General features: G+C 43.5%; 2 protein-coding genes across 3 annotated transcripts; one reads left to right on the top strand and one right to left on the bottom strand.

Annotated features, from left to right (window-relative positions):
- The first annotated feature begins 140 nt into the window (after positions 1-140).
- On the top strand, positions 141-6,098 carry RBM48 (RNA binding motif protein 48). The gene is made up of 5 exons (XM_039705410.1): positions 141-271; positions 2,046-2,236; positions 2,368-2,513; positions 4,403-4,938; positions 5,919-6,098. The coding sequence occupies exons 1-5, from the start codon at positions 158-160 to the stop codon at positions 6,000-6,002; spliced, it is 1,071 nt and encodes a 356-aa protein (XP_039561344.1). The 5' UTR covers positions 141-157; the 3' UTR covers positions 6,003-6,098.
- Positions 6,099-6,236: 138 nt separating this feature from the next.
- Positions 6,237-11,554, bottom strand: EFCAB1 (EF-hand calcium binding domain 1). 2 transcript variants are annotated; one of them, XM_039705479.1, is made up of 6 exons: positions 10,991-11,554; positions 10,611-10,766; positions 9,029-9,133; positions 7,916-8,067; positions 7,007-7,111; positions 6,237-6,453 (listed from the first exon to the last, which is right to left on the bottom strand). In XM_039705479.1, the coding sequence occupies exons 1-6, from the start codon at positions 11,046-11,048 to the stop codon at positions 6,406-6,408; spliced, it is 624 nt and encodes a 207-aa protein (XP_039561413.1). In that variant the 5' UTR covers positions 11,049-11,554; the 3' UTR covers positions 6,237-6,405. The 2 variants fall into 2 exon arrangements, with proteins under 2 accessions (XP_039561413.1, XP_039561422.1); XM_039705488.1 differs by lacking the exon at positions 10,991-11,554 and adding an exon at positions 10,230-10,455 and having other exon boundaries at positions 6,246-6,453; positions 10,611-10,974.
- Positions 11,555-11,644: the final 90 nt, after the last annotated feature.

Genomic DNA, 11,644 nt, shown 5'->3' with positions numbered 1-11,644 from the left:
GGGGCAGTGGTACAACCCACCCACCGCCGGCCAATGCGGGCGCGGCATTTCCCCGCTGCCCGCCCCCGATTGGCTCCTTCTCTGCCGGCCGCGGCTCCTCCTCCCCGCCGCTCGGAGGGAGCCAATGGGGGCTGCGCGTCGCGGGGCCGACGGGAAGATGGCGGCCGGCAGCAGCGGGGGCCCGGGCGCTCCGTGCCGGCACCACGCGCAGCTGGGAGCCTGCGAGTCGCGCGCCAAGTACCGCGAGGGGTGGGGGCCGCGCGCCGTGAAGGTGCCGGGAGGGGCCGGGAGGGGCCGGGGCCGGGCCGCTTCGGGTGACGGGGCTGGGGGCGGCCGGGCCCGCGCTGGAGCCCCGCGGCTCCCCGGGAGGGAGAGAGAGAGGCTCTGGGCCTCGCCTGCTGCGCGGCAGGAGCTTCTCGTTACTGCAGCAGAACTGCGCGATTTGGGTATCTCTGGTTGCGCTAAGTGTACAGCGAGCTGTAGCGGCACCTTAAAGGGCTGGCGTTTGAAAGGAAGTGCTTGGTTTGGAAAAGACCTTTAAGATCATGAAGTCCAACCCAATCTGTTTCCAGCCTCTGTCAGGGAGTTGTAGAGAGCCATGAGGGCTCCCTGAGCCACCTTCTTTCCAACCTGAGCCCCTGGCAGCTCGCTGAGCTGCTCCTCATCCGACCTGTGATGCAGACCCGCTCCGCTGCCCCTCTCTGGACGTGCTCCGGCACCTCAGTGCCTTGGGGACAGAGCCCTGAGCCCAGGATCTGAGGTGTGGTCTCACAATGGCTCCGTGCCCACACTCATACGGCACATCTCTTTCACTATCACCACTTTCCTGTAAAATTTCAAGCCTCTCATACCTCATGAAGTCTCAAAGCTATTAAGTTGTTTTGTTCTTCCAAGTGTACACGGTGGGGTAGAGGCCAGAGAACCTTGTGCATGCACAGAGCTCTGGCCAGCACAGGCATCCAGCCAGCACTGGGCACTGGAGAATACACGCAGCAGAAACAGTATGGGTGTCCCAGGTGTGGAAAAAACCTTATTTGAATATTTTCTTCCTGGACAAGAAAGAGGTAGAAGTACAAACCTTCCAAAAAAAAAAAAAAATCGCATAGTGAAAGCGATGTCCTGTACTCCCAAAAGAATGTAGGTGGGAGTGTGCTGCTGCCACAAAAAAACTTATGTGACCTGCCTGTGGAGACTTTTATAGTGGAAGTTTGAGAGTTGATTTCCCAAGCAGTTCCCACTTTGTCCAGAATATATATTTTTTAAAAAAAATATGTATAATTTATGCAGTCTAAATGTTTGTGGTTTGAGTTGTTTTTTTTTTAACAAACTCCGAATAAATTTCCTTTGATCTCAGGGATGAGTTTCCTAGCTGCCTACTGCACACAGGGAGCCATCGAAAAGCTTTGCTTAGAGTCTGTTCTGTGGCAGTCACTACACAAAGCAGAAGAGAATGGTTTAGTTTTTAACCTGCTGGGAGAAGACCTTGTTTCTCTCAGCATCCAGATTTTATCTGTGTCTTAAAAATGTATGCTGTTGGATCACCATGGGAAGTAGACAGCTCTGTACACACAGGATTTGCCCCAGGGAATTGTGGAAATTGTTTTTTAACTCCCTATGTGGAAAAAAGCAGTTTTCCTCACCTGCATGACTTCTTTGCCAATGAAGAAGACTGATTTTTCAGTGTTTTTTCTGTCTTTTGACAGTACCTCCTATGAACTGGTTACTAGTCCGTCTTGCATGGAAGTTGGCCAGAGACATCAGAGATTTTGCTCAGCAATTGGCAGCAGTACTCTGACCTTGTGCAGAAAAGTCAAGTCTCATTTGAGTTTTACTGTGCATAAGAGGCATGAGTTCAGCTCTTGCTCAGTGATGAAGAGGTCCCAAATAACCATGCACTTACTGTCCTGTGAAAGAGAGTACATAGGGCTTTTCAGCATCCTGAGAGGATTTGGAGAAAAACAGAAAACATGGAGAAAATGCGTGCCTTTTGCAATAAAGCAAGACTGGGAATGTTTTTGAATAGTCTTTGTTTTTGTTTTTTTCAGGTTTACACTATCAACTTGGAATCTCGCTATTTACTGATACAAGGAGTTCCTGCATTAGGTGTTATGAAGGAATTAGTTGAACAATTTGCATTATATGGTGCCATTGAGGAATATCATGCTCTAGATGAATATCCAGCAGAGCAGTTTACTGAAGTGTACCTTATAAAATTCCAGAAGCTACAGTGTGCAAGGTATTGGACAGGGCAATATCTGCCTCTTGTTATCTTAATCTTTTACACCTTCTGTACTTGGCAATGTGTTAAGTTTCTAAACAGTTGGAGTAAAATCCTCAGTTTTGCTGACAGACTTTAATTCCCTTCAGGGTGGCCAAGAAAAAAATGGATGAACGAAGTTTCTTTGGTAGTTTGCTGCACGTGTGCTATGCTCCAGAATTTGAAACAGTCCAAGAAACTAGAGAGAAGTTGCAGGATAGAAGAAAGTATATAGCAAAAGCAACAAATCAAAGAGGTTTGTGGTTAAATTTCCTATAGAATCCTGACTAAATTTCCTGTAAGGCTTTAATGTTCTTCAGTACTGGGTGGGGTTTTGGCTAAAGCGTTAAAGAAAACACTTTTTACCTACCTCTTTTAAAGGTACTGTAGTGTGTTGATGGTGGCCAGATGCCAAAAGCCACTCACTCACTGCCCTCCACAAACTGGACAGAGGAGAGAAAATTTAACAAATGGTTCATGGGTTCAGATAAGGACCAGGACAGAGATTGCTCATCAAATACCAACAAGGCAAAACAGGCTCTACTTGGAGACATAAAGTTAATTTAATAATAATAAAATCAGAGCAGGATATTGAGAAGTAAAATAAGCCCTTATAAACACCTTCCTCCCTTCTCAGCTCTACCCCCTACCCCAGCAGTGCAGGGGGACAGGAAAGGGGGTTGTGGTCAGTCCATCACCCGTGGCTTCTCCTGCTGCTCAAGGAGAGGAGTCATTCCCCTGCTGCACCGTGGGGTGGCACAGGAGACAGTTCTCTGTGAACCTCTCCAACGTGAGCTCATCTCAGGAGCAGCAGCTCCCTGTGACCTGCTGCCATGTGAGTCCATGCCATGGGGAACAGTCCTCCCCACACTGCTGCGGTGTGGGTCACTCCTCCTTGGGTGCAGTCCTTCAAGGACAGGCAGCTCCAGCCTGGGAGCAGGGCCCTCTCCACGGGTCTCCCACAGGATCACAGCCTCCTCCCAGGCATCCACGTGCTCTGGCCTGGGGCTCCTGCACGGGCTGTGGTGGATCCCTGCATCCCCATGGCCTCCATGGGCTGCAGGGCCACAGCTGCTCCACGGCCTGAGGGGAATCTCGGCCCCAGGCCTGGAGCACCTCCTGCCCCTCCTGTGCTGCCCGTGGTGTCTGCAGGGCTGCCCCTCTCACCTTCTCACTGTGCTCTTCTCTGGCCGTAGTTACAGCTGTGCAACCACTTCTTGTTTATTGTCCTTTGTTAATCTGCTACCACAGAGGTGTTACCACCATTTCTAATCGGCCTGGCCTTGCCCAGCAGCACATCCATCTCTGGAGTCACCAGGGATTGGCTGTGCCAGACATGGTGAAAGATTCTGGCAGCATCTCACAAAAGCCAACCTTGCAGCGCCCCCTGCTACAAAAAAACAGGCCATGCAAACCCAATACAGATGCATTTTAAGTATGCTTACAGGGAGACATCTCTCCGTATGTAGAGAGCTATATCCTTTTCAAAGTAATTTTTTGACTAAAATAATGAAGTTATTAAGCTTTAATAATGAAGTATTTCCTTCACTTTTTGTTTTCTTTCAAAATGTTACCAGAAATTTAAAGCACTGGCAGTAAATTTGGGATCACACTTTCACCCTTGTTCCAGCCTCCTCAGGCATGACAAAGGGACAGTTTTGGAAGGAATATGACCATACCAGAACGGTCAAAAAAATTTCTCCAGCCCACATCTTTGCATTGGGGGAATGTTAAGAATGGACTGTGTTTACAAAGGCTCCTGTACCACAGAGTTCCCAGGCAGTGCTGAAGGCTGGGCAAGCTGAAGAATAAGCAAATTGCTGAGCACTAGCTTCTCCTCTTGTGCTCACATACTTGGGTATTATTAGTCTCTGTGTGAGGATTTCTAAAGGGAGTAAACCCACTGATTTTTAACATCAAAACATCTGTGTTTTTTCAGTGTTATAAACCAGCAAAGGCACTAGACTGGAAAATTTCAACTGGTTTGAAAGTTGAATATGTTGTATTTTAAGCTTAAAAATAATCACAGAAAGGTACTGGGTATCTGGTATTGTTTCTGCATTTATATCAAAAGTTTTGTTCTTGGCTGTTAGAACTAATAATGACATGAAATAGTGAAGGTGGTTCTTTGTTGTTATTTTAAAGATTGCTTTGTGTTAAGAAGAGTAGAAGGCCCTAAGAAGACAACCTCAAAGAACTCTGAGCATGATTGTCCATGGAGTACATCAGGATCAAGTATAGCCAGTAACTGGGATCCGTCCTGCTTTACAAGTTCTCCTGGGGTATCCCACAGCACAGCATCTCCATCTGGGAATCAGAATCAGAGCCTGTTAACACCTCCACCCTATGATAACAATTGTGCTGAAATTTCTGGGTACTTTGGTCAAAACACATCTTTAACTCCAAGTGTACATCCAGGAGGACATACTCCACCAGCTTCCTTAATGCAGCCAAGAATGGTTCCAGCTTGCAATGGAATTGACAGGTTTATGCCTCGTACAACTCACCTTCAAGAACGTAAGAGGAAAAGAGAAGAAGGTAACAAGTTTTCCCTCATTGGAACAAGCGAGGACAGTACTGAAGTTGTTATTGGTCCACAACTACCAGAAATACCTAAAGTGGATATGGACGATGAGTCTTTGAATACTTCAGCTACATTAATTCGAAATAAACTGAAAGAGGTATGGGTTCCTAAAGTTCTGATAGTTCAAACATAGGTGCTTGTTATATATAAAAATAGTGACTGTCTGATTGTTTTATTCAGCATTTACTCATTATCTGCCACTTAAAGCTAGTGCTCTTACTATTTAACTTTTCCACAGTCTAGAATATTGCAGGTATGCTCCAGACCTCTTACATTACACTTGAGAAAGTGTAAATGTCAGTGCATGTTCTTACATGATTTTTCATAAACCACTTTTATTTTCTACACATGTAAAGGCATGATAATTTTGCAGGCAGTCCTGCTGACTCCAGTGTGCTACTTGTATCTGGTTTCTGAAAGGAAAATAATGGAAGTCAGAGCTCAATGTAATTTTGCTCCAATGTTTCTTATGCCATTAAGAGCTGTACAGAATCATTAATTCCATGCTGGGAAGGATGTGTTAAGCTATGTATCCTTTTATGGAGGATATTAATCAATTAGCAGGTCAGACCTTCCTGCTGGAACATATCACTTACAGTAAGATATGAAAAAGCTCCCTTGACTAACTAGATTGATTTGAAAGTGCGTATCTTACAAATATGCACTCTTTGTATTAAATACCTGTCTAAAATACATGTCAAAATGCATGTGTCTGCTTTCCCTTCATTTCCTGAAATACCTGAGTTTATAAAGCACATCAAACCTTACTCAAAAACACCTGTTAGGAAGAAGGGAGATGACACATGGGATACTATATCACTGACTATCTGAAATCAGTTTGTGTAGTTAAATACAAAAATGGTAGTGCTGAATCTTCTAAGTTTCACCTCTCTTGTGTTTAATGCTGCCTTTTAGTATTACTTTCTTCCTCTAGTTAGCAGGAAAATTCCACACAAGTGTGATGATAGTAATAAATGGCTCCCAATACTCAAATCTTAGAGATACAGCCTTACTCTGAAATGAGCATTAAAAAAGTAATGGTTACAGGTTACTAAATTTTTTTCCCCTCCAATTTAGGTAGCAGATTCAGTTTCAACGTCTGTGGAAAAGCCAGAGAGCAGCTCAGCCAAACCAGTTGTAAAGCAGAGAAGAAGAATATAGATACTGCTGGCAGCATCTTCCAATAGTCCTTTTGTAAAGAATATAGTTTAAAATATGTATTTTTTATGTAAAAAATAAAACTTTCTTTATATTGCATTTCCCAGTGATTCCCTATTTAAAATGGTGTTATTCCAATGGCTTGGAATGAAGAAACTATTATACTGTATTATTGCTGCAGTGTTGTCCTGTGTACCTCATATTGTTACATATTTTATAACTCACAGAAGAACTCTGTTTAGGTAGAGTTATAGAAGTAAATTCATTTATTTGACAACTTTAACAGCAAAGGAATACTGAAGCTTAGGAACAACTTGAAATACGACTTTTTACTAGATCACGAAGAATGGTGAAGATGAAGACCCCTTTTAACAGTATTCAGCAATGGAGTTACAACTTGGAGTTATTATTTAGGAATTTCTCGGAAAATTTTCTGTTCAAATGACATAATACTCTGTTAAAAAAAAAAAAAAAGTTAATTTTCAGTTAACTAAAAGATTTCTATTTAGTCCAAACAAAAAGGTACTGAACTGAAATATGTATGCAGCGAAGACTTGCTTTTTAGCTTAGAAAAAGTAAATTCATAGCATGAATGGTGTCATCACTGGCAGACCAGCCAGAACATTCAAAGTTCTAGCTGAAGGAGAAATTAAAATTTTAACTGCTCAGCGGTAGGGGTATGTCACCAAGGAATGATCTGGCATGGAGGGCAAGAAGGCCCAGCTGCAGAATGTGATAAACTGGATGAAAACAGGAATGCTAGAGACTGGGATGACAGTGTACAGGACTGAAATTTCCCTTAGTGATGAGATTAATATCTGCAGTACTGTGTTGCAACAACCCTGGAGTGGGAGCGCTCAGGGGCCACCTTTGGATAGCAGAACTGGCACTGAGAGGATGAAGCCAACAGTGGCCTAAGATACCCTGACATTCACAGGATTGGTGCAAGTGTCTGTAAGGAAATGGCTTGTGCCATTTTTTTTTTTTTAAACTCAAGGTTAAGGTACCTTTATGTCTGGCAAACATGGTCCAAAGGCTTCTAAGAGAAGGTTTTCATCTGTGACTGCTTTTTCAAAGTCCGTAAAAGAAAGCTTGCCATCATGATCATAGTCCTGCAAAAGGAAGGGAACACTTCAGCAAAGGATTATTACTTGTAGTTTTGTTTAACAGATATTTAAAGAACATGGATTCTATTTTTAGTTAGATTTCCAAATTGGAGGTCATCAGTTTATTCTCAGGAAAGATTAGTGTGACTTGCCTCTACCTAAGGTAAAAAGGGTAGGATTGAAAAATTGAAAAGATGGGCTTAAATAAAAGGAGTTGGGATGTAAGACCTGGTTTGAAGTGAAAATTTTTGACCACCACCATGGAAGGGGAGAGTATATATCTTGCTTTGATTAAAATATTGACAGTCTCCAGCTGCTCTGATATTCTGGATTAAGCACTGTAAGACAAGCTTCACATTAATAACCTTGAGTTTAGTATTCTAATAGAATGCATACAAATAAATTGGATAAAGACATTTGATGATAGGTTGGTAAAACATAAATGTACTTAAAAATGAAACTACTGCAGATGCCTGTACTGATGGAATAAATGCAGCTTACACTTTTGAGTTTTCCACTTCTGACTGGGCTTTTGCTTTGACTGGGCATGCACAGATGTATATGCATATACACACATGCTAGTTTATACATAAAGTTTATAGTACATTCACATACTAAATTAAGGATTTCATATGAGAATACTGGACTGGGACTCATTAGATCTGGATTATATTTCTGGCTTTCCTCAGGAGACTTGCAGAATCCCACTGTAAATAAGATACTTATTTTGTTACCTCTTAGAAAGGTTTAAAGTATCAGTTAGTGAATGTTTGAAAGACCCTCAAGTATCACGATAAGTTAAGTACTTGCCATTTTCTTCAGTGCTATCTCTACCAAGTCCTTAACTCCCTCATCAGGCTCTTCATCTGCTGGTTGTATGAGAAGGCTCTGTTTCAGCATTTGAAACATTTCCTCTTTTGAAATGTATCCATCACCATTCAGGTCATAAACGGCAAAACAGTCTTTTGAAATACAAATAAATTTCAAATTGATTACAAACTAGAATCACATACCATTCAAGCTGCTACCTGTAGACAGAAAATCTGAGCTGTACATTATCAGTTGAGCCAAGTTTATCATATATATGCTGAAACACTCCTGGCAAACACTTGTGACAGACAGCACTGCATCACAAAGCATTAGTATCCTCTATGGTGCTCACAGCAGGAATGCATATTTTACTGTCTGTGGTTGTACTGACACACTGAATTACAACCTGGGCACACATCCTAATGCTGTGACACCCCTGACCACTTCCAGATGAATTTATGTAATGCAGTAGGGATTGCTAATGCTGCAGCCTAGGAACTCCTTTTTCTATTGTTTTTTGGTTCTTTTTTCACTCTACATGCCCTATTTTTTTCCCCTGCTGCTTAAAATTCTAGAGTTCTTGCCATTTTTTCTTCTCCATCTTTCTCTATCATTACTGTGGAGGCTCATTACCATCTTACAGTTTGTCCATCTGTGTTTCCAACCTGAAGAATTGCTGGAGCTAATGCAACTGCTGCTGTATCCCCACTGTGCCAGTAAATGAATGTTGGCACTGGTCTTGCTTGGCTTGAGACTGTTAATTAGCCAAAACCATGCTAGAGATTCATCTGCTTCTTTCTAATTTTGTGTCTGAATACAAAAACATGTATTTTGTTTAAAGTGTATGCTGCAGAATAAACTTCAGTTTAAATGCAAGATTTTGTAAGCAACAAAAAAGGTGGTGGCTGTGGTAACAGCAGTTTACACAGAAAAAAAACTTTCTCAGAGAAACCATTTCAGAACTCAGTTTCATTGCATTAAACAACACAGAAGAAAAATTTTCATTTAACAAATACTTTATAAGAGTAACTACTAAATTATAACAAAAGCAATGTGTTATTTGTTATGAATTCAATCATTACTACTAAATATTAGCATACAGATCAATCTTACATTTCATCTTCTCTTCCAGTGTCCCTCGAAGTAACACTGCTAAGCCTTCCACCCATTCCTCCACAGTGATGGAGCCAGTGTTGTCTTTATCAAAAGTGCTGAACACTAGGAAGTGTATTAGACACATTTCAAATTTATATGATAGAGAAACACAAAAAAAGCAATGTTTTCTTAAATTCAGTAAAATTGCGAATTATCTTTCTTCTTAAGATGTTTGTCTGCTTTCACCAAGGTAAGATTACCATTCTTGACTCTAAGATGTAACAATGAAAGGGATTCTGCCCCTCAGTTTACTGTCTTACACTCCAGAATCCTGCCTGGTAAGGTTTTGTCTGATCTGTTGCCTTCCTGACTGAAACAACTACAGAAACTATGCTTCCATGTAGATATAAAGCAAATAAAGCAATAACCCTTAAAATGGAATTTTTATTTATTTATAATTCTGCATACAGATTGAGATTGAAATTACTAGGTTTTGTCTTGGAAAATCTTGGACACAGTAATCCTAGAAACAATATATATTAAATCTACAAAGAAAAATAACCTCTTTTCTGTCATGTAACAAAATATTTTTATTTTCCCTTCCCTAAGCAACTTTCAATCTCACAGCTTCACTATTCATACAAGCTGTAATACAGTAATTCATAATCAAGGAGTTGAAAGCATCCACTAACATCTGTAATAATTTGTATTTTCAAATATTAATTAGTAAGTTGGCTGAAGGAACATCTCTCCATGCAGAGCCAAACATTTTTGACTTAGAAGACAATAGGTTTTGCGAACTGAAATCACACCCTTTGCATGTAAGCATTAAAATAATTTTTAAGAATGTGTAAGGTAATGTGAGGTATCTTCCACGACACACTTGATTTGCTGAACAAAATTGCAACAAGTTTTTATTTTATGGCATGTAAGTAGCTCTCCTGCTTGAGACATGGAGAAAGTTGAACCAAGGGGTGGCTCTTGGCAGCCTGAGACTGAAAGAAGAGCAGACTCATGCCTGCTCTGCATACTCCTCTAGACACCTCTATATCAGAGATCATTCCTTCAGCTTTCACAGTGACTGCAAACATGTCCCTTGTTACCAACCTGTGAAATCACTGTATCTTCGAGGGGTTGTTTGGCTCATTACTCTGCCCTCCTTGTACTATCTGCCCAGGCCCTTCAGAGCTGTTCACAGAGCCCCTATTCCCAGAGTTACCCACTGTATCAGAATGCCTTCCTGGCACTTCCAGGCCTGAGCTAGAGTTGCCGCCCAGCAGTGCCCGCAGCTCCCGTGGAAGCACCGGAGAAAAGAGGAAAGTGACGCTGCCCTCTTCCATCACCACACTACAGAGACTGAGAGAGAAACAGCCACAGGGCAGCACCACGGCCTCTGGCTGCTGTGGTTCGAGCTAGAGCGTGAGCTCTCCAGATCTAAGGGAAAACTGTAACGCATAAAGAAAGAAAAAATGCCATTTTCTCAACAGCTCCCCTGCTGTCCTGGCCGGGACCACACGGCGCTGTTTGGTACGGACACTCGCCGGGTCGGCAGCGTCACCCCAGCCCCTTCAGGGCGCTCAGAGCTGCGTGCCCAGCTCACCTCGGTCCAGCACCACGTCATCCGTCATGCCAAAGGCGTTGTACAGGGTGTCTCGGAACACCGTGCGGTCGAAGCCGGCCCCAGCAAACTGGTTGATGGCTTTGGCCACCAGCGTGTCGAAGAGCTTGACCAGACATTCCACTTCGCTTTTGGTAACTGCCCGGTCCAAACACAAGCAAACACAGGCTGTAAGTTAAGCTGGCAAAACAGGCCAGGGCCATGACACCAATACCACCCCCGGCCCCAAGCGCTGTTCCTAAGGGGGCGCCGGTGAAGTGCCTCCCATGGGAGGCGAACGGGGCCACGCGGGATGAGCAGGGGAACAACGGGGGGCGGCCGGGCGGCAGCGGCGCGGCCCCTGCAGCCCGGGGGGGACTCACAGTGCTTGGCAGAGCGAGTCAGCGAGTCCACCAGGAGCTTTCTCCCCTTCCTGCTCATGGCGGCCGGGAGCCGCTCCCGCCGTCGCTGCCCTGGCAACGCGGGGGGGCCGCGGCCTGGCGGTGCCGCGGGGCCGCACGGGCGGGCCGGACAGAAGCACACACAGGCAGAACAGATATCGTGTTAACACGCATTCAAAAAAACTGCAGTCGTAAAAAATAAAATAACTGCATTTTAAAAATGTTTGTGGGGAAAAAAAGAGCTAAAAGTTACAACAGAAAAGAGTACTTGTTCATCTGCTGTCAGAAGGCACAAATATATTAAACCACTCTTATTCTGACATTGCTCGTTTTCTACTTTGTCCCTCTGCTGAAACTTGGAACACGGGTGTAGGTGCCACCCCAAACCCCCATCACCATCTCATGACCTCGGTGTGGGCACATCGGGAAAGCTGAAAGGCTGAGACCAGGCTCCACCTTTCCTTCAGGAAAAAGGGCATGCAAGAGCAGACATTTGTTAATGTATTGCAAACTGAAGCAGCTCCCTTTCAGTACTAAAGCAGCTTTGTTGAGAACTGACAAAGCCCATAAGCCCCTTAAGCAGCTACACCCCTTCCCAAGCATGACAGCAGCACTCCAATCCTACAGCTGAGCACA

The sequence above is a fragment of the Passer montanus genome, unplaced genomic scaffold (genome assembly GCF_014805655.1).
Source record: "Passer montanus isolate IOZ18808 unplaced genomic scaffold, ASM1480565v1 scaffold10, whole genome shotgun sequence".
NCBI classification, from domain to species: Eukaryota; Metazoa; Chordata; class Aves; order Passeriformes; family Passeridae; genus Passer; species Passer montanus.
The sequence above is the reverse complement of the archived record's forward strand: the minus strand, read 5'-3'. Positions and strand labels throughout refer to the sequence as shown.

Excerpts from the sequence above, each read along its gene's own strand:
- RBM48 (XM_039705410.1), top strand. The coding sequence starts at position 158 with ATGGCGGCCGGCAGCAGCGGGGGCCCGGGCGCTCCGTGCCGGCACCAC. Across the intron at positions 272-2,045 it reads GGGGGCCGCGCGCCGTGAAG|GTTTACACTATCAACTTGGA; the intron begins GTGCCGGGAGGG and ends TGTTTTTTTCAG. Across the intron at positions 2,514-4,402 it reads AAAAGCAACAAATCAAAGAG|ATTGCTTTGTGTTAAGAAGA; the intron begins GTTTGTGGTTAA and ends GTTATTTTAAAG.
- EFCAB1 (XM_039705479.1), bottom strand. The coding sequence starts at position 11,048 with ATGAGCAGGAAGGGGAGAAAGCTCCTGGTGGACTCGCTGACTCGCTCT. Across the intron at positions 10,767-10,990 it reads GACTCGCTCTGCCAAGCACT|TTACCAAAAGCGAAGTGGAA; the intron begins GTGAGTCCCCCC and ends TGGACCGGGCAG. Across the intron at positions 7,112-7,915 it reads AGATAGCACTGAAGAAAATG|GACTATGATCATGATGGCAA; the intron begins GCAAGTACTTAA and ends TTCCTTTTGCAG.